Genomic DNA, 22,783 nt, shown 5'->3' on the forward strand with positions numbered 1-22,783 from the left:
TTCCGCTGGAGACCAATGACCCTTGATCTCCAGGTCCCCCAGATGAGCTCCCCACCCTAGAGTGGAAGCATCCGATATTACTGTGGCCACAGGAGGTGGTAGTGAAAACGGTTTTCCTTGGGAAAGGTTGCCGTCCACTGTCCACCAATGAAGATCCGCTACAGCGTCCCTGGAGATCTTTATTGAATCACCGAGATCTCCTTTGTGCTGGAGCCACTGCCTGCGGAGGCACCACTGAAGAGCCCTCATATGCCAGCGAGCGCGAGTGACCAACAGAATGCAAGAAGCAAACAGACCTAGCAGGCGTAAGACCTTGAGGACTGGAACTGTCGCTCCAATTTGAAACATTGGAATCAGTGCCTGAATGTCCCAAACCCGCTGAGGCGGGGGGTAGGCCCGAAACAATGTTGTGTCCAGAACTGGCCCTATGAACAGGAGGCGTTGAGAGGGCTCCAGGTGAGATTTGGGTACATTTACTGAAAAACCCAGATCGAACAACAACTAAGTTGTCATTCGCAGATGAGACAACACAAGCTCCTGAGTCTTGGCTTTGATCAACCAATCGTCCAGGTAGGGAAAAACCACTACTTCCCTCCTTCTGAGATGTGCTGCAACAACCGCCATCACCTTTGTAAAAACCTGAGGTGCTGAAGTAAGTCCAAACGGAAGGACCGCAAACTGGTAGTGTTGCGCCCCGACCACAAACCGGAGATACTTCCTGTGCGACTTGATTTCTTGGAATAGGAAAGTACGCATCCTGCAAGTCGACAGACACCATCCAGTTTCCTTCGTTCAACGCCAATAGTACCTGTGCTAGGGTCAGCATTTTGAATTTCTCCTGTTTGAGGAACAAATTAAAAATCCTCTAGTCTAGAATCGGTCTTAGGCGACCGTCCACTTTGGGAATCAGGAAATATCTTGAATAACACCCCTGACCCCTTTCCTCCAACGGCACCAACTCTATTGCGCCCTTTGACAACATGGTCATGACCTCCTGTTGCAACAACAGAAGATGGTCTTCTGAACAAAAAGAGGGACGGGGGGAAGGAGGAGGGGACTCCTGAAAGGGGAGAGCATATCCTTTTTCCACAATTCTTAACACCCACGAGTCCGTTGTAATCGACTCCCACTTTTGGAGAAAAAGACTCAATCTTCCCCCTACAGGAGAAGTATGGACAATAAAGTGGGGAAAACTAGGGCTGCTTCTGCTGTTGTCCACCGGAGGAGGAGGAGGATGAAGATGAAGGCTGCTGGGCTGGCCCTCTAGCTCTACCCCTACCCCGCCCTCTAAAGGCACGATAGGGCGGATTGGCAGGTTGCTGGGCCAAGTATTGGGACCTCCGAAAGGCAGAGCCACGTGTAAACCCCCTAAATCTGCGAAAAGGTCTATAAGATGCTGCAGCAGAAGTCTGTAAGCCCAAAGACTTAGCTGTTGCTCGACAGTCCTTAAACCGGTCAAGGGCAGAATCCGCCTTGTCTCCAAAGAGCTTTTCTCCATCGAATGGTAGATCCATTAAGGTGGATTGAACGTCCGATGAAAATCCAGAGGACCTTAACCAGGCATGCCTCCTAGTAGCCACAGATGTTCCCATGGCCCTGGCTACCAAATCAGACGTGTCCAGGCCAGACTGTATAATTTGTTGTGCAGCCGCCTGCACATCCATAAAAAGAGACCCAAATTACCTTTGCATCTCCTGTGGCAGATCCTTGGCCAGCTCTTTAGCGGAGTCCATAAGGGCGTGGACATACCTGCCCAGCACACAGGTTGAATTAGTAGCCTTGAGCGCCATACTACAGGATGAAAAAAGCTTCTTCGAAGACTGCTCCATCCTCTTGGATTCCCTATCAGTTGGGACTCCAGGGAATGTTCCAGAAGCAGACTTCGCGGAGCAAGACGCCTGGACTACTAAACTTTCAGGAGTCGGATGTTGTGACAGGAAAAACGGATCTTCTGGTGCGCCCCTATGTCTCCTCGCCACTGCCTCTCACCTTCCTCCAGCTGTCTGTATTCTTCCTCCTCCAAAACTCTTAAAGCCTTCCTCCGAGACCGAAGATGAGTCTCAAAGCTGGCGTCGACAAAGAATCCATCGACGCCGAAGACTTCGAACCTCGGAAAGGCCCAGGAAGAGATGGGTGACTTCTGCCGGTGCCAACACGGAGCCCAACGATGACCTCCGCGGATTTGGTTGGCAGGAAGGCGATGGAGCCGGTCTGGAAGGAGACATCATCGACGTCGAATGGCGCGGCGATGGCGTCGGCTGACGCGATGGTGGAGCTACCGTCACAGGTGGTGAACTCCCACAAGGAGATACCCTCGGCGCCGATCCAACACTCTCCGCTGGACAAAAGGGCATGAATGGAGACGCCTAATACGGTGCCGGAGAGCCCAAATCAAAGGCCAATGGCCCAGTCGGACCCGCCGGTGCACCAGCAGGGGCCATAGATTGAAAATCAGCATACATTGCATTAAAAAATGCAGCCGGATCCGCCCCTGGAGCTGGGAAAGCAGGGTACTGCTGAGTCGAGGACTGCTGTACATCAGGCTCACTCGACGCTGGTGAAAATTGAGGGCTATGATGAGCAACCTCAAAGACAGACGGCGCCGGCGACAACTGCGGACTCCTGGGCTGAGGCGTCACAGTAGGGCTCATCTCCCAAGTCTTCTGGCGTCGAGAAGACCGAGACCTCGACCGGCTCCGCTCCAACCGGCGCCGACAGTCATGACGGCGCCGTGAATCATGATGACACCGCTTCTTATGCTTTTTTGGTGAAGCATGGGAGGAATCCCTCTTATGGCCCTTCTTCTTCGCTTTTGCCAGAAAAAGCTTTGCCTCACGCTCTTTTAGAGCCTTAGGGTTCATACTCTGGCACGATGAGCATCCTTCAACATCATGCTCAGAACTAAGGCACCAAATCCAATCCGAATGAGGGTGGGTCACTGACATCCGACCCCCACACTCTCTACATGGCTTGACACCGGACTTCTTTGGAGGCGACATTGTAACCACCAAAAGACGCAACAGTAATCCACGAGCCAGGAAGAAAAACCGTTGGCGTCGAAGGCACGTAAAAAAGGAAAACTGACATCAGTACGCCGACGAGGACCTCTTATTGGCACGTTGACGTCAGACAGAGTCACGTGGAGCCGTGCCATTATGACGTCCTCGTCGATGTGGACAGCTAGGAAGAAGACTTTCCGTCGGATGCTGGCGCAAGGACGAATCCATAAGGTGAGGAATCCACAGGTAGTTGTATCCATCAGAATGGATTATTAATAGGAACATCAAGTGCAACTAGAGAGCGTCCCAAGTTCAGCACCGTAACAAAACTTGAGGGGGTCCACCTGCAAAGTACAAGGAGGGCCACCCACCTTGTCAGGAGCTCTCAAGCCAGGGGCCTGATGCCAATGTGCAGTGTACTTTGCTGAGGGGCCCCTGAAGCTTAGCCCCCCCCCCCACCCTCTCCCCACCCTGTTGGGGCTGTGTGGCTAGTGTTACACCAGCGGTTCAGTCCTGAAACATTCTCATTAGGTCTGTTGCTACCATTACTGTTGGAGAAGAACTTTCTACTCTATAAGAATAGGTTATGGCGGAAAAAATTATCTGTTCTAGAATACGCTGCAAAATAAATCAACATGGATGAGTGTTTCCTCTGGGGTAGAGACTACTTCTGCTTTCCAACTCCACTCACTTTCAAACAGTACAACCAGGTCCACTTCAAAGGAATTTCAACATATTCCACATCAGTATCAGAAGGATTTCCCCACAGTGTAGGTTAGCAGAAAGTCTTAGTTAGACAGTACCGCATAAGTAATATTTACTTATACAGCAGGCAGCCCATATCAGCTCCCCAGCACATCAGTTGTTCTTAGGTGTGAACTGGTGTGCTTTACAGCCCAAGAGAAGTAAATATTGTTTAAGATTAAACTTGCTGGAATTTTTTTTTCAAATTCACATACCTTAAAAAGTAAAACAGATATTCCAAATCGGTCTTCAGATTTGTGTGTTTAATGAAAAAGGAGGACGCATTGGTATAAAAACGTAGGCCTATTTTAGCAATAGTCACTAGTCAAAATATTAATTTACAGAAATGAGAGTTGACAGGTTACCCTGTCCACTCTTATGTGGCTCGATGCAGGTTCAAATGTCTGTAAAATAGTCCTCCTATGCAAAGTCTATAACTTACACACATGAAAATGGTTCAGGGTAGTTACAAACTGGTAGCGATAGCTTACAAATCTATGACTAATTAACGTTTTACAAGGTCTGTGTCATCATGGTGTCTTGACACAATGTCATGTCAGATCCCAGACGTTGCTGTAAAAGTGGCAACCAAACCATTATAAACAAGCACGAGGGTTTGAGACCTCATCGGCAGGCTTCAAACAACAGCGAAAGTTGAAAATCCAACAGTCCAAAAAGTGTAACAAAAGAATTAAGGTTAACATCCCAGGAAGATGGTATTCCTTGCAATCAACCTGTTTTTGCACAACAAAGTTTGTGCCCCGGATTTACGAAACAAAATGGGAGAAACAGTATATTTAAATGCATGCCTTAATGTGGAAATGAGGATCTCTTCATCACTAGATATTTTACTGGAGAACAGTAAAATCACACAGGAGGGATGCAGTTAAAAATGTTTATTGGGCCGCAAAATGGTTCAAGTAACCACAGGAACGACAAACCACCTGGATCACATCCCACCAGCGATTTCATGAATGAAATAAAGGCGAAGTCAAAAAGATGTTGTCAGTTTGGGAACAAAGGGGGACATCTTTTCAACAACAGGCATACAGGAACTGAAACACCATACTACTAGAGAGAGAGGTGGAGAGGCACCTACACGAAGCACTCACCCAGTAACTCTGTTTCTGATAATTTTCACGCTCTGAACGAGCTCACCCATAGTGGCAAACGCCCGGGTCACAAAAGCCTCATCCATGTATGGCTCAAGCTGTGGAAGAATCAGACACCAAACCTTAGAATGAAACAGGCACGAGATCAAAAATGAAAGTAACTGTTGCTCGAACCCCCTTCTGGAAATTGCAGTATTTCTGTAATCCCTCATACACAATCATTTTCAGAGACCCATTACACTGTATTCATTTAGAGCGCACGGTCACTCTTAAGAAATTAGCCATTTGCCTCATACCTGTATATTTTATTTTTTTCAGGTAAAACACATGCAACGGTCCTATTAATTATCTTTTGATCTTTCTTTCTTATATCTGTTGGTTTCAAGTCTGTTGATTTCATGTCTCCTTGTACTGTGATGGTGACTTTAAAGGGTTAGCCTTTCGGGTAAAAACATCCCACAAAGCATTCATCAGTGGGATTAATGTGAAGTGAAGGACACTGATGCATGAAAAGGAACCATGATTTAAATTCAAATTGTCTTTTTTTTAAATAAAAAAAGTAAGCTTCCTTCATCCACTTACTTTTTTTGTGCATCCTTTCATCAAGAGCAGCTGCGCACAAATATTTAAAAACCCTATGTTTTGTCACATGTTTTAAGCTCCCTAGACATGTTCTTACCTCAGCCTACTACCAACAAAGTTGGATATATAACTGCAAAAAAGTTAGACCCTATAAAGACATTGGACTAACAAGTATAAACCACTCGGTAGGATAACTCCAGACTATCTTCCACACCTCATACCAGCTACACTGCCACCCAGAAAGTAAGGACAGGGAAGGGAATTTAAAGAATCTAGTCTCACTCAAATCTCCTTGTGCTGCATCTAGATTCTGGCTCTTCAACCTTACATGTACTCACCACTGGATTTCACTCTAGTATTTTGAAATTGCCTTAAAAGGGAATATCCGAATAATAAATCCAAAAATTATTCTTAAAACTCTCAGTATTTAAATATTAAACATAGGAATATGAGTTTTATTTAACTATTGATAAGTACTTAGATGATTATTTGATCTGTTTTCATCAATTGAGAACTGGTAAAGCAAGGAACTTGAAGCCAGTGTGAACAGTGTAGGCGGTGGAGCTATTGCAGATGCAAAGGAATGGAGCAGAGCCAAAGCGCAGAAGTTGAAAGCCAGGTGGGTGGGAGGGATTAGTGCGCGGGCCAGCCATGGAGAAAGTTCCAGCAAGGGAGAGACCAATGTTAGTGGGGGAGTGTAGGCACAGGATGAGTATGCATCCTATACACATCAGTACATCTCATTAAGAGCCTTAAGAAATATGATCACATCAACCTCATCCTGAGGAGCTCCAGTGGATCCACTTGCTGGTCCGCACCATCTTTACAACCAACTGCATCATGTACAAAGCCCTCACAACCTGCATGTCTGCCTATGCGGCTAACAAGCTCGCTATCTCGGACGGCTCTCGGCAAACCAGTAGACCATTGAGGTGGAGTCAAATAAGAGGAAAAAAGAAAAAAAACTATTAAAGAGGTCTTTTCCATTGCTGCACCTTGAATCTGGAATAGCATCCCCCTGTCAATATGGACTTCCCCAGTTGATGAAATAGCTCTAGGGGGACCTCTTTAAAGAACTTTAGATCATGGTGTAGTAACAGCTCACAAATCACTTGTTACGGCCATCATTGCCTTTGACTCTATATAACACACAGTTGCCTTTTGCACAATACAAATGCCATGCAGAGATATACAGAGGAATGGCCACTTTACATAGAAGAGGGTTGGTGTCAATACAGGCAGGAGAAGGCAGTATCCATGCACAATGGACAATAAGTCCCAGTGGAGTAAGGGATAAGAGTAAGCCAAGAGTAGGAAAGGGAAAAGGCCATTGCTTAAGAGTTAGGTTTAGGGTCAGCAAACAGTGGGAAAGAGCAGAAGAGAGCAAAGCCCCAGCTCAAATGTAAGAAGAGAAAGCGGAGGAAAGAATTGAGAGAGCGAGAGAGAGAGAGAGCGAGAGAGAGATAAGAAACAGAAGCGTCAAAAGCTGAGAAGTAAGGGTATTGGTCTTAACTGTCAGCTTAAAGTGGGTGAATGTAGGCTAGAACGGTGGTGAGTGTGGGCTTGCACACGGAGCAAAAGTCAAATGCGGGCTAGAGGAAGCAAAAGTCAAGTGTAGGCTACACGTGAGAAGGACAAAATTAGGTTTTGGACTCGAAGTAGGGAAAGAAAGCAGAGCGCAGACTACAAGGATGGGGCAAAGCAGAATATAGGCTAGAAAAGGGGGGGAAGGCCAGGAAGTATGAAAGGTGAGTGAGGAGAAGAACAAAGGCAAGAAGTAGAATGAAAGCTAAGTAGGGCTTGGCGACAACCAGAATATTAGTTACAAGGGGGATGAAAGCAGAGAGCAGGCTATAAAAGGGGAGTGTAAGCCAAGTGAGGGCAAGAAGGGGCAGTGAAAGAGCAAGGACTAGAAAAAGGCTGAAAGGGTAGTGCATGCTATAGAGGGTGGAGGAAGCATAGGCTGCAGTCTGTAAGAGGGAACCAAAACTTTAGAGGTGACTGTCAGCTGAAAGCAGAAGTCTGGCTAAATGGGTGGGAAATTCAAGTGCAGGCTGAAAGGGAAGGGCAAATGCACAGTGTGACCTAGACGTGAAAGGTGGATGAAAGATGAATGTGGGCTGGGGGCACAAGAAGAGCTTGGGGAGGTGACAGGACTGAAAGCCAAATGTGGGCTAGAACATAGGGAGATAAAAGCAGAGTCTGGGCTAGAAGGGGGCAAAAGCAGAGTGTGGGCCAGACTGGGATGCCTGAAAGCAGAAAAAGAAGCAGCAAGTTGAGTAGCATTGTCAGAGAAAGCAGAAAGGACCAGCCACAAGGGTACAAGTCGAATTAGGGAGGGAGTAGATGGACACGAGCAGAGAGGAGGGGTCAAAAGAGTAAAAGTGGAATTAGGGGGTAGGTGGATCCAAAAGTGAGCAAGCCAAGTGGAGCAAAGGGCAGAAAGGTGGTAGGCAAGTAAGGACAATGCCGCTAGCCGAAGAGGATAGCACCAGAAGAGCGTAAGCTGAGTAGGGGTGTCAGAAGGGTGCAAACTGAGCAGGTATCCCAGAAGGGTGCAAACTGAGCATGTTTGCCAGAAGGGCATGAACCAAACAGGGGTGCCAGATGAGCATAAACTAAACAGAGGCACCAGAAGGGCATGAAACAAACAGAGGCGCCAAAACAACATGAGTCCGGTGTAGAGAACCAGAAGGACTCAAACCAACGGATGGGAAAGGCAAGGAATATAAGCTGAGTGTCTCAGTCAGAAGGAACACTAGGAGAGCAAAGTAGGGGTACCAGAAGGACATAAGGTGAGTCGGAGGTTATCAGAGAAACACTAGCAGAGAAGGTGTTACCAGAAGTGCACAATCTGTGTGGGGGTGAGAGGGTAACACAAAATTGTGAACCAAGTAGGGAGGGGTCAGAAGGAAACTAGCCAAATGTGGGATGCCAGAAAAATAAGATCCCACTAAGGGGGTCCAGGAGGATGCAATCCGTGTGGGAGGCACCAAGAGAGAATGCTCTGGGTGTGAGTGGCACCAGAAAGGAGTAAACCAAGTGGCAAGAGGGAAAGTAGACAGAGGGATGCCAAAAGTGCATGAACTGAGTTAGTGAGAGATGTGATAAAAGCAAGCAAGCTGAATAATGCACACTAGGAATATCTATTCTATTTACTTTATCGTAGCGTTAGACATTGCAGTTGAGCTGTGTTTTTCCACATGGTAAACTGTGCTTGTTTTTCGTATTTTTTCTCACCGAAGAGCTAGGACATATTATCACCGAACAGTTAGTCAGTCTGAATGATAAGAATGTACCAGACTTACGTTGTTTCAGTGCAGGGAACGGTTTGGCCTTGGGAGAAATGCCTTTAATTGTTGGCCAGTTCTCAACACGTTCCTTTCAACTCTGACCTACAGTAGCCAGCATGTTTGAATATTTCTCTTTCATGGGAGGTTTTTTTTCCAGAGAGCCCTTTCGGTTCTTTAAGATATAAAAAGGTGGCCCTGCTCAGTAGCAGTGGAATTTCCAAGACCTTGGTCAGGATTAGACGTCAAATGCCTGACATTTGTCCAGTGAGGGTGGATATCTCTTTCTCGCAGTTGAACAGGGTCATCTTCTTGCTGGCATGAGAAAGATGAAGAGCTTGGCAGGCCCTAACTTTATTCTTTGCTTTGCATAATCATAACTACATATATTAGCTGTGTACATTGCAGTTGAGAATCATTTTGATATACTGTCCTTTCATTGCTGTGACTATTTTTAAACGTGTGCTTTCGACCTACTAATCTCCTTTTAGGAACCTCGTGGAGAAATAATAATAATAAATGTCTTCTTTAAACTGAGAAGTGCATTCCAGAGATTTTTGTCAGCTCGGTCATTAGTGAAAGCAAAACATACCCAGAGCAATTAAGGGACTGCAATGTATAATTAAAAAAAAATTTAAGTGTATGGGTGCTACAACCTTCTGTAATCACAGTGTTTTTGATGGCTGGTGTGTTATTGGGGACACGGCGCTGGCTAGGCACAAGTGCAGTCACCTCATCACTGAATGTGTGCTAACAGTTCAGTTTGCTTTTCTTTCGGTGTGAAATCAGCATGGAAAAAGTTTTATTAACTTAGGCTTCCACCCTCACCCCTAGATAGTCTCTCCTCCTGCAGAGGCAAGCACACAGCTTTCTCCTCTCAGCAAGCAGGCAGGCATCTAGGCAGACCCTCAGCTTGCCAAGCAGAAAATACAGACCTATGATGATGTGCCCTCAGCCCTGGTCACATAGTAGTCCTTTTAGTACTCTGTGGAGCACTCCCTTCTTCGTTTATGAAGAATTTGAAATTATAACAAAATGGGGCGGTTTGGATTACACTTTTGCACAACTCTATCCAGGTGGCGAGTATCTACTTTCTGAGGTTTCAGGAAAGGTTTGGGTTGACTGACTTTCAAAGGTCATTTTCAGGTTGCTCTCCAGACACAGCATTTGTGTAAATTGATGGCTCTCACAGCAGGTAGCAATGGGGCTGGCAAAGCAAGACCACCTAAAACATGGGCACAATATTGACAAAATTATCTGCATCTGGCTGTCACCAGCCTTTTTTGACGCAGAAATCTAGACAGAAAAAGAGCAGGTTTTGCCTAGAAACTGCCTTACTTTGAAAAAGAGCATTTTACCTCTACCATCTACCAAATGGTAGTGCTCAGGGAAAACTAATCAGAGGTACTCTGCTAAAAGGCCCTCGTGGAATTTATAAAGGAAGCCCTGTCGGCACCTTCTTTAAACTTTAGTTCTCCACTTACCAACCAAAAGACTGCAGGCAATACACTTCCACTCTCAATCGTGTCCTTTGTTAATCCAGAGGCATCAAAATTGACCTGCCGGCTCCAGTAATCTCTCAAAACAGAGTCCTACAACAATACAAGTACTGTATATACACCGCGCGCACACACTTGACAAGCATATTGCAGGCAAATGGTATGTCAGTACTGTCACAACAGCAGAACTTTGCGTGAGTGGGGTTGGCAGACCACACACTGACACAGGAAAGAGGTCTTCTCACACTTCAGATTTAAAAAAAAACAGTCTTCTATCACCACAGCTTAATGGGATACACCCAGGCGCGGTACTCCACTGTCTACTGTGAGGGCATGCTTGGTGCGCCCCTCCAAGTAACAAGACATCCTTAACACTGCACAGTAAGATACAGGCCAGGGCTTCTGCGCGCAACCTAGATCAGCGTGATTCCAAAGACAAATTAAAAGTGAGCATACCAGGGTTCCTTGTAATCGGGTACTCAAGGCAGAGGTGCATAACCATTTACTATGAAGGAGGCATTTAAGGGAACACATGAGGCGTAGCTCCCACGTTTCTCAGGCCCATACGTGATGTCCCAAACATCAAAGTGAAAACCTGCACTGGGCAGCACATCACGCATGAACCTGGAAAGCTTGGCAGGGCTGAAGGGAGTTAAGAAGCAACACTGCAGGAAAGGTAAGGTAGGGGAGCCGAGTCGACTAAGTGAACTGCGGGAACAGTCCTGAGATGCGGCAACACTGTATAGAAAGCGTCGGGGGAACATGAACACAAAGGATGGGACTGTGAAGTGGACAGGAGATTAGAGTTGACAGTGAAGGACAGTTTGGGGGTGTCAGTGCGGCGAGGTTTGAGGACACCAGTAGAGGCAAGGTGGCGCGTATCAGTGCAGGAGGAGCGCCCGTGCAATCGAAGGGGAGGCACTGCAGACGGAGTCAGAACAACTGAGTCCGGGTGTGGAGAAGATAAAGAAGGCAATGTAAAGTAAAGTGCAGTATGAGGGTGTACCTGGTGCGTAGACTGGGTTATTGTGCATACAAATGGACTATGTAGGCACCGTACGAACTGGGACCGGCAGCCAGATGTTCATTTTTTTTAAGGTACGATGTGGGGGCACCCAGTGGGCAATGTGCACATTTGAGTTAAAGATGGCCAATCAGTTTCTAATTCCCATAAAGAAAGTGGCTCGGGGAGAGGGTATAAACTCAGTACTCACATCTCCCATCCATAAGCTCGCCATGTTGCCCGGGACCATTCTCCTCCACCCACTTCCGGTTCAGACCCTTTCTCACTGGTCAGAATGTGCTTCTCGGTAATGACATAGGCAGAGGACTCTTCGCTCACAGGTCAAAAACACTTCAGAGTTCTAACGAAAAACTAGAGCGCCAACTGCATCGGTAACTGTGCCAGCTCATTGGGTCGTTTCCGCCCCGCGGCCCCCATGCTTTGGCAATCTGCACTTTCTTATGCTGTGAGATGACGAGTCTGTGAGTAATAACGGTTCTTTTAGGAGCAGCTCTGAAATGCAGACGTATGGATCTCTAGACGGTGTTAAAAACACTGGAATCTTTTTTCAATCTGTAAAAACTATTTTCAGTTATTGAATTTAGCGTTCCGTTATATTTAAAAAAAATACCCCATTGTTCTTCACATTTGGAATGATTTGGGTTCCTTTTTATGTAAACATGATTTCTCTCTGCTGGCTGAACGTTCTACACAGTGTGTTGTCGTAAATCAATTTAAACCTGATTTAGGGTTTCACAGAGGTAATTGCTCTCTTATTGACCCATAAACTGTCTTTATAGTTAACCGGCACACATTTATTTATTTAGTATATATCAAATATAATTAATAGATTATTCACGAACAGCTAAAAGGTGTTGGGCTGAGAGAGTTGAAACACAATGCCATATATTCATACATGCCAAAAAGTTTTATGTGGCAAATTTCTCATTTTTAAAAGCATAACTTAAGGTTTTTTTTTATCTATGTCTTGCTTACTTCCCCCACACTGCTCGCTTTATATACTACAGGAAACCAACAGGAATGCGGACAGGTATTTCTAGGCATATTCTCGCTGACAGTCAAATTTTCAGATTATTTGTGATGGCACACAAAACCCATTTGGTCTTTCTCCTTAGTGCGCATTGATGCATCAGTAGCGGTGTAGTTCCTAGATGGACTTGGACGCTCCCTGCTGGACTCGTCCTAATTTAAATCAAAAGTTCAAATATCAGAAAAGTAGAAAACATTTTGTCCTACAAAAAAGACAGACAATAAAGTCTCAACTTTGAAAAGGTTTTATTTTGGCATTTTAGCCATACAGAAGTTAATTCAATATAGTCAAAATCAAGTAGTCCATAAATCAGAGTTCAAAGTTCAGTTAAAGTACAGAATCAATCAAAAATTCAGTAAAGTTGAGATAATGAACACCCAGAGTATAAAATTGGGAAGAAATGTACAATAGGTTTATCTTCTAAAGTAAGTGGAAAGCTGACCCCCCATCAAGAAATCACACTCCTTTATAGGGTTCTAAAGAAAGGCGTTCACACATTCACTACAGTTGTACATAATTCACATGTTCTAAACCAGCAGTTCCCAACCTGTGGTTTGCGGGCCTCCAGGGATCTGTGACACATTCCCAGGGAGTCCGCAGGCCTGGGCTGGGAGGAAAGTACTTCTCCAGCTAGGACCTCTGACAAACACGTGTGTCTTTTTAAATTCATTATTACTTGTTATGTACACCAGTTTTGATAACACTGCAGTGTTCCTTGTTCATCCAGCAGTTTTCGGGCAAAAATAAAAGCGTCAAGATAACTAGCGAATAATGTACCTACTAGAGAGAGATGAGAGTTTTGTCTAGTGGCGGTTTTGACTTAAAGGTAGTGCAGATGGTTAAAATGTCTACTGCAAAGAACATGTATCATGCAAAGAACAGTATTTTATGTGCAGAGCCCGGTGGGTTACTGCTTTTGTCAGAGAATCTTTTGTTTCTGTGCAGTTCATAAGTTACAATCCATAATATAGCACAGTGAGCTATGTACTGCCATTAAAGAGCTGCATACAAACTGCACAGCACAAATTAGAAAGTTCTTTTTTTCCTAGTCTTTCTTTTTCCTTATCCTGCTGAAAAGGTTTTGCTTGCATAGAAACACATTCTTATTATTAAATTCAACACTAACCACTGTGTTGTGTTCTGAATCCTGAGTTTGTGCTTCTCCATACAAGCACTCTTAGAAGATGCCTACCAGTGCTAATGACATGGCGATCCAACACATTGTAGTCCCTTGTAAAGTGCTCTGACAACCTACGCCGGTACTAGAGGTGCTATAAAGCAAACAAATTACATGTGACAGTGAGGCTATGGAGAGATCAGTGGCCCTTATGGTTTTACTTCCTTTCCCCACCACACATTTGTGAAAAACTTTCTTAGATCTTATGTACCTAAAAATTAAAAAAAGAGATCGCTTGGGAAGTATAGCATCTGACCTGAGGACTCAACTTTCCTAAATATAACCAAACATTGAAATGAGTCACTCAGATGCAGCACCAACCCCCCTTTGCAATTTTTAGATTCTTGCATTTTAATTTCCATATAAAATAATTATATCTTTAGTAATTCGAGTATTTGTTTGGTGTGTACTTGTTTGTATATTTTTGGTAAATTACTGTTTTACTGTTTGAAATTTAAATCGTACAAATTGCTTGGGGGTCCCTGGCTTCCAGTAATGATTCAGTGGTGGTCCTCAGGAGTCAAGAGTTGGGAACCACTGTCCTAAACCAATCAGAAGTAAAACATGAAGAAACATTCACAGCTAAATACATTTGACAGGTTTCTAATAATTCTACTAGATGCGACTCACAAGCAGTCGTCTAGACCCGGAACAGTAAAGGTTACTCAGCATGTGTTTTTCCCTGGGATAGATATGTTTATCCTTGAATATGTATTCTTTATTCAGAACAGTTTGTGAATGTCTTCGTCCTTCCCTGTGGGACACATTTAGGCCCTCATTACGACCCTGGTGGTGGGTGATAAAGTGGCAGTAATACCGCCAACAGGCTGTGGCTGTAAGTACTGCCAAATTATGACCATGGCGGTGATAACTCCCATAGGCCGCCAATGTACCACACCAACCGCCAGGACAGAAACAACAGCTACCACGGCGGTAGCCGCCAACAGCCGGGTGGGAGACAAAGTACCACCCACCATATTAAGACACACAAAACCTCAACATTTTCTGGGGCGGTACCAACGCCAACAAAAGCCTGGCGGAAACAGAGCTCAGAAGTGAAAGGAATTCCTATTGGAGATACCGGGAAGAACCACACTGCCATGGAACCCGAACTGCATGTTTTGCCGATAATCTTCTATGTTATGCTCCACCTGGAACACCAACGCCGACGAAGACGACAACGGTGAGTACAGCCGCCTAGCACACAAAGGAGGGGAGGGGGCGAAACGAGAGTGACACACACACATGTACCACACACACCCGACACACACACACACCATACACACAACCAGCTGCACACGAAAATCAATTTGTCCCAGAAAAACGTCAGAATAATGCAAGGACAACAGGAATGGACGAAAGTGAATGTAATCAGATCAACATCAAAATGAATTATTCGATTTGTCAATGAAACAGATATGTACACAAAGGGACACTGCCTAGTCCAATGTTCAAAGTCCCCACATGGCCACAGGACACAGTCTAAGGCCCAACTCGAGTCCTGACCACATCCGGATAGTACACTGCAGGGGCATCAGTTTGCAAATAGGCAGGCACATCGGGAGGGGCACCTCAGCCAGATGCGGGAACAAGCCCACTGGTTCTGGAGGGGGCAACATGCCCATTGCTTTGTCCTGGGGAGTGCAAGGCCACAGTCTCTGGAGTGGGTGTCTTTCCCACTGGTTCTGGAGGGGGCAACATGCCCATTGCTTTATCTTGGGGAGTGCACGGCCACAGTCTCTGGAGTGGGTGTCTTTCCCACTGGTTCTGGAGGGGGCAACATGCCCATTGCTTTATCCTGGGGAGTGCAAGGCCACATTCTCTGGTGTGGGTGTCTTTCCCACTGGTTCTGGAGGGGGCAACATGCCCATTGCTTTGTCCTGGAGCGTGCAAGGCCAAAGTCTCTCAGGTGGGTGGCCTGCCCACTGGTTCTGGAGGGGGCAGCCCGCACAGTAGCCCCTGGAGTGTGGCCTACATGGCGTCCGCCGGCGGTGACGGCTGCACTGTGGTGGTGGTTGGAGGAGGCTCCTGGACAGTCCCTGCACTCACTGATGGCTGTATGGTGGTGGTTGTTGGAGGAGGCTCCTGGGCAGCCCCTGCACTCACTGATGGCTACACATCCACAGCTGGGGGTGGGGGCCCCGTGACAGCTGGTGGAGGTGGGGTGTTTGTCTGACAGCTTCCACTGGTGTAGAGTGCCTCGTCTCCTCCTGTTCATGGGTCGGCGATCCCTTACCCTTCCTGTCAGGGGTGAATGGGCTCTTCCCCTCTCTGCCTGGTGGTGCAGGCTCCTTCCCCTTCTTCACAGCTGATGCAGGCTCCTTCCCCTTCCTCACAGCTGGTGCTGGCCCCTTCCCCTCCTCACAGCTGGTGCAGGCCCCTTTCCCTTCCTCACAGCTGGTGCAGGACTCTTCCCTTTCATCCCTGGTGGTGCTGGCTCCTTCCCCTTCAGTGTCGTAGGCCTGGTATCCTTACCAGCATGAGTAGGTGGTGCAACTACTGTCCCCGTGGACTGTTTGGCTGAGGTGCTGGGCTGTGTCTTTGGAACCCTGCCCATACGTGCAGGATGGGGGGGGAGTAGGGAAGAGGTCAAGTTGGGCAAGGAAAAGCTTTTTAGGGACATTGGAGCAGGGGGAGGGAGGAGTGATCGGAGTGGAGGATGAGAGAGTGGTTGTTGGAGGTGTATGTCTGCTGGATTTGGGTGCAGGTGCACGGGCTGTATGCTGATGTGAGGTGGATGGCTGTTGAGTGTCTGAGTGCTTGTGTTTGTGTCCTTTAGGAGGAGGGGACAGATATGGTGGGAGAGGACACAGGGGACGCGTGCATGAATGTTGTGGAGGTGTCTGCCAGTGTGGTGTGTGTTCTGTTTGGTGTGGTGATGCTGATAGAGGATGTAGATGTAGGCATGCAGGTGTGAGTGTGGACGTAACTGGGAAGGAGGTAGAGGAGGAGGAGGAGGAGGGGGAGACAGTGGAGGCTGTGGATGTTGTCGTGTCTGCAACAGTCTGTTGTTTGTGTGAGTGCCTGTGGGATGAAGTGTGGTGCTTGTGGTTGCCTTTGCCACCCTTGGGTGTTGCCTTGTGTGCATGCTCGTATGTCTGTGTGCTTGGGATGGGTTGGGGTTGAGGAGATGGGACTGGGAAGTGGAAGTTGGAGGGGGACGGTAGAAACAGGGACAATGGCTGCCATCAGAGAGGAGGCCAGAGCCTGAATCGATCTCTGTTGGGCTGCCAAACCACCATGAATGCTCTCCAAGAATGCATTGCATTGCTGCATCTTGGATGCCAGCCCCTAAATATTGTTTCTTCCGCCGTCCCCCCGCCCCCCTCTTGATATATGCAGCGGCCACTGCTGAAGTGAAGCTCAGTAGCCACCAAGTACTAAATACCTGACTAAGGGGGCCTTCGCCGAGAAGGCTGTGCATGAATACTGGCAACATTCAGTAATAATAAACAAACCCAAAGTTGATCTAAACGTTAGAGGTGCAAATATTTGAAACATGTAGCATATATATGACCACAAGTTGCAATGTTTTATGTGCCATGTGATGTACATTGTAATAAACTGAGGCCGTTAAACTTCCAGCAATGTCTCCCCTCTTGATGGTCAGTGAAAGGAGTCAATGGGAAGGGTATGGAGTGTGTTGGTAGGAAAAAGGCCGTGTGGAGCTGGTGGTCACTCACACGTCACAGAAGGGTATGGTCGCGGGACAGTCAGCGAAGACAGATCTGTTTGTGGCCTGCAAACCATGCCTCTGGATGGTGGGACCAATAGGAGGCGGGAGGCGCAAGCCAGCGAAAAGAGGTCAAGGCGATTGGCTCGTGTAGTTTGAAGCCACCAATCAAGGAGCGACGAGCAACGTGCCAGGAGGTCAAAAGGAAGATGCAGCACCTCCAAGCAAGGTGACCTCACAACATTGACCCACCTACCCACACCACAATAGTGGGTGTTGCAACCGCAGGTCTGGACCAGGCTAGGGGGCAAAGGCAAAACACAGACAGCCAGAAAAGCACTATAGCCTAAGAAGAAGAGCTGCTCAGATAGTGTCTTTGGGATGCCTCATAGCAGGGACAGGGGGAGCAGGCAGGGGCCAGCAAGGGGTCAACATCGGTCAGACACAGGACTTGCAGCCCGGGCAAGGCTAGATGGGTACCTACAGAGAATTTGGTAGCAGGGGAAGACTAGTAGCTCCCAAGCACTGTATACCTGACCAAGGTGGCCAAGGCTCTGCATGAACACTGGCAACAGTCAGTAATGATAAACAAGCACCAAAGTTGATAAAAACGACAGAAGTGCAAATATTTAAACATGGAGCATATATATGACCATGAGTTGTGATGTTGTGCCATGGAATGTACACTGTAATAAATTGCGGCCGTTACACTTTAAGCAAATGTTTCCCTTCTTGATTGTCGATGGGGTGGGAAGGGTATGGAGTGTGTTGGTGGGAAAACGGGTGGAATTGGTGGTTACTCTCATGTCTGGGAGGGGTTTGCGAGTAATAACGGTTCTTGTAGGAGCAGCTCTGAAATACAGACATACGGACCCCTACAGGGTGTGCCAAACAGTGGAATGGTGGAGCAGCTCTGAAATACATACCCCTACAGGGTGTGCCAAACACTGGAATGGTTTTTCGATCTGTAAAACATATTTTCAATTATTGAATTTAGTGTTTCATTGTATTTTAAAAATACCCCATTAGTCTTCACATTCCGTCTGATGTGGGTTCCTTTTTTATGTAAACATAATTTCTCTCTGCTGGGCTGAACGTTGTACACAGTGTGTTGTCATAAATCAAATGAAACCTGAATTAGGGTTCAACAGGGGTAATTGCTCTCTTATTGACCCAGAAACTGTCTTTATATTTAACTGCCACACATTTAATTCTTTATTTATTATATATTATAAAAAACTTATAGATAATTCACGAACAGCTGAAAGGTGCTCGGCTAAGAGAGATTAAACGCAATGCCATATATTCTTTTTTTTTGTGGAAAATATTTTTATTGGCATTTGAATTTTTGACAGAAGTCATGTTAATATATAACTTTGTTACAGCTATGTCATCATGTGGTTACATACTTTTCCATGTTCATACTTGACCTTATACACAGAGCTCAGTTCTTTGTTTCCTGATATGATCTATTTGTTTAGGCTCTGGCCATCATGTTCTTTTGCAGTATCTGAAGCCTCTACCAAGTTTCCCATGTTCCTGGTATCATGCCCTTGGGTGGGGCCCGCTTGTTGTCTAGAGCATACCCATGCCATTTCAAACCATACAGAAAAATAGTTTTTATGTTACTAAGGTATAACTCTTTAAGCTGATTACCCATGTCCTCGTAGTGTGCAGTCTCTAGTGATTCCGTGACCGTACTTGAGTAGTGACTGCTAGTCTGCCGCCGTGGGCTGGCAGCCTCAAATGCTATCTTGTATGTACCAGTGTCCTCCGGGTGAGCACTCTGGCTTTAGCGTTAGGGTCTTACCCTGTTCCCTCTTCAGTGCTGAGCTCTAAAAGGGCGTAATTGGGAGGGCAATAGCCTGCCATTCTTCCATAAATTCAACCCATAGATGTGCTATAGGAGCCCCTGTGCTTCCTCTCTCCTCAAAGTCCTCTCCTCCACCCCAGCACAGCGTGTGACCTCGTGTCCCCAGGTGTTTTCCAGGTGTTTTCCAGGTGTTTTCCAGGTTATCGCTATCCTACGCTGTGCCAACACAAGAGCCAGGTCTATAAATCTGTTCCCTGCTGTTCCCAGTAGGCACAATAAGTAGACCTCTAGGGTCACAGGCAGGGACTTATCTAAGGTGTGGCTATGGCGCACAATTACTTCAGCCCAGTAAACTCACAGGGTAGGGCCATCTCCAAAATCTGATGTCCAAAATCTGCGTCCTGTGCCTGGCATATAGGGCAGGCCTGGGGCTCTCCACCGTAGATGGACTGAAGTCTATGTGGAGTCAGATATATCCTGTGTATAAAATTGAACTGAATTAGTTTAAGGCGAGTGTTCCTTGAGACATGGGATGCATATGCAACTACCCGTCCTCATTCAGTCTCCGTCAGTTCCCTGCCTGTATCCCTGCCTGTATCCGCCTCCCATCGAGTCTTCAGTGAATGCAATGGCCCACTGGTCCTTCCGGTCAGTGCTTTGTATAGCTCAGTCAAATGGGATCCTCCACCCATCCGGAGCATCTTCTGGAGCACTGCATGTGTGGGGGGCTCTTCCGTACCCTCTCCCCATAAGTCTTGTACAGCTCGTGTCACTGCCTCGTACCTCAGGAACTGATCCCGTGGGGGATCAGTCCAGTCCAGTAGTTCTGTGAAAGAGGACCACTACCCCTGGGCATAACGTCGCCCAAGGTAGCCAACCCCACCTCCATCCGGGAAAGCATCTGTCTCTGTGTAAAGCAGTGTGGGGGTTCACCAAGTGGAAGTCCCACCAATGGGATCTCAGGTGCCTGGTCCCAGTACGCCTAAGTGCTCTATGCCAGGCCCGGTAGGCCGCAGCAATGAGAACCCAATCACGATGGAGTAGGAGTCTTGGTCGAAATAATCCAGCCAGCAATTTGTCTGTGGGGGTTGTCTAGCCCCACCCCAATGCAATTCGGACAACCCATGAGTATTCAGCCACCCTGCCAGCCATTGCAGCTGCGCCACCACATATTAGAGCTCTAAGTCTGGGACCCCAATCCCCCACCGTCTCTGGGTATAGGTGGAGGGTGGTCAGTGCAACCCTATGGCGCCTACCGCTCCATATTAGGTCTCTGAGAAGGTTGCCCAATGATCTGAAAAAGTGTACTGGTACAGTTACCGGGAGATTAATAAAGAAATATAGAAGCTGCGGGAGCATATTAATCTTGGACAGTGAGATACGCGCCATGAAGGGCAATTTAAGGGAGCGCCAAAAACCTATCCCATTTCTAAGGGATTGTATAGTTTTGCCCAAATTGCTCTCGCAGAGATCAGCTATATTGTGATAAATTTGAATCCCAATATTTTTGATTGTACTAGGGGCCCATTTAACATCCGCTGGGCAGGTGGGGGTGGAGCACTACCAGCAACCACCAGAAACACACACGTCTTCCCTCTGTTAAGGCAAAACCCGGAGTAGGCCCCAAACCCTTCCAGTGTCTCAAGTGCCCAGGGCAAGTCTTTCCCCCGTCTCTTAAGTAAATCAGCAAGTCACCGGCGTATAACGATATGATATGTTCCGCTTCTCCCCGACATATCCCTCTACCATGCCCCTCCGTCCTGAACCATTCTGCCAGTGGCTCCATAGCCAAGGCAAAGAGCAGTGGGGAGAGAGGGCACCCCTGCCTAGTACCCTTATGTATGTCGTACACGTCTGAGAGCTGCCGCCCAGTTCTGACTCTTGCGGTTGGGAAACCGTATAACAGCTGGAACCATTTAAGCCATGCTTCTCCTAATCCCAATCGCCGCATCGTGACTTCTAGGTAGTCCCATCTCACTGTGTCGAAAGCTTTTTGAAGGTCTACCAACACTACTACTGCGTTTGAATTCGTCGGGTGGGGGGAACCGTATAATACTGTGGTCAATCTACAGAGATTTTGTGAGGTGTTCCTAGTAGGTATGAACCTGCATTGGTCATCGTGGATCAGGTTCTGCATATACGGCAGAAGCCTGGTAGCCAGGACCTTACTCATATTTTTAAAATCAGTATTAAGCATGGAAAGGGGTCGGAAGTCTTTCACCCCCGCATTTCGATCAGTAGTCTTAGGGAGGGGAACTACCAGAGCCTCCCTCATTGTCCCAGGGAGAAGGCCCGGCTCATAGGCTTCCGCATACATTGCTACCAACCCTGGGGCCAGGATATCCAGTAACAGTTTGTAAAACTCTGGGGGAAGGCCGTCCGCCCCAGGGGTTTTACCAGTAGCCAGGTCTTTGATTGCAAGCTTCACCCTCCGTCAACTCTGTATCCAACAGGGCAGAGGCTTGTTCAGTGAGGGTCCTCAGTTGCATTCCAGCCAACAGGTCATCTAATGTATCCTGCAATGGAACCCCGGGGGGGCATATAGCACCAGGTAATAATCACAAAATGCTGCATTTATGCTGAGGGGTTTATGTACCAAGGAACCATCAGGCAATGCGATCCCAGTAATCGGGGTCCCCGCTGCATGAGGGTGAACCAACCAGGCCAGCAACCGCCCAGCCCTACATTCCTCCTCGTGTACCCTGCACATATACCCCACATGGTCATGACACCTAAGTTTCTAAGGGCCACTGCGTATTCCTCCCGAACATCCAATAATCGACGGTGGGCCTCAGGGCCATGGCCCTGGTCATTGTCCAAAGTATGCAATCGATCTTCGAGGCGTGAGAGGTCTTCCTCCAACACATGCTTAATGCCCGTCATCTGGCCCATACTGTGGCCCCGCACCACCACCTTGAGGGCCTCCCATTCCATCCCCCTCTGCGATGCTGAGCCCTCATTACAGGAATAGTACTCCGCCACTGCCGTGGATAGTGCTTCTCTAAAACTGGCATCTTCCAGCGCAATCGGATGTAGTCGCCATGTCGGGATAGGGGGTCGGGGCTCTCCCACTTGCATGTGCAGCAGAAGCAGGCTGTGGTCCACAAATGTGTGGCCAAGATACTCTGAGTGTCTTATCTGCCCACAGATTAACCCACTGCACACAAACGTATCAGTTCTAATATGTACCTGGTGGATATGAGAATAGTAGTAGTAGTCCCGATGTGATGGGTGTTGCACTCGCCACACACCCTCCAAGGCCCAACCAGAGAGCCAGGCGGTCAGCCCTGCAGCAATATTAATTGACAGAGCACCCTGCACAGACGGGGAACAGCAGTCACGTGCTGTATCTAGGACTTCATTGAAGTCTCCCCTCCAATGAGGTATGTCCCCCCCCCCCCGGGAAGTCAGCCATGTGTGCAGACAGGGTGTGGAGCTATGGCATCTGGTCGTCGTTAGGGGCGTATACTGACCCCAACACAATGGGTCGCCCCTCCACTAATACGAACCGCCCCTTATCATCCACTACCATCTTCATTACTTCCAAAGGCACCCCAGCCCTAATCCAGATCAGTGCACCCCGAGCATAAGCAGAGTAGGTGGTCCCGTAAAGTTGCCCTCACGCCAGTGGAGATGCTCGGCTTCTATCTGTGTGAGGTGTGTCTCTTGCAGCATATCAATATGTACCCCACAACATTTTAAATATGACAGAATTTTATAATGTTTAGCCATAGATCCCAGCCCCTGGACATTCCAGGTAATCACATTTAGTGTAGTCAACTATGCAGGCATTATGTAACCTTGCGGGAGCCATAACCCCCAGCAGCCCCACTACCTCAG

At 47.3% G+C, this 22,783-nt stretch overlaps 1 protein-coding gene across 3 annotated transcripts in view; it reads right to left on the reverse strand.

Annotated features, from left to right (window-relative positions):
- Positions 1-11,555, reverse strand: part of TRNAU1AP (tRNA selenocysteine 1 associated protein 1) — a 120,591-nt gene extending 109,036 nt beyond the window's left edge. For 2 of the 3 annotated variants that reach the window (XM_069224155.1, XM_069224153.1), the window contains exons 1-2: positions 11,441-11,555; positions 4,856-4,953 (exon numbers count right to left, since the gene is read on the reverse strand). In XM_069224155.1, the coding sequence (XP_069080256.1) occupies positions 4,856-4,953; positions 11,441-11,479 (137 nt within the window). In that variant the 5' untranslated portion in view covers positions 11,480-11,555. Of the gene's footprint in view, positions 1-4,855; positions 4,954-11,232; positions 11,361-11,440 lie in introns of those variants that run through there. The other variant, XM_069224154.1, reaches the window with a different exon arrangement.
- Between the last annotated feature and the right edge of the window lie 11,228 nt (positions 11,556-22,783).

Source organism: Pleurodeles waltl, chromosome 3_1 (assembly GCF_031143425.1).
Source record: "Pleurodeles waltl isolate 20211129_DDA chromosome 3_1, aPleWal1.hap1.20221129, whole genome shotgun sequence".
NCBI lineage: Eukaryota > Metazoa > Chordata > Amphibia > Caudata > Salamandridae > Pleurodeles > Pleurodeles waltl.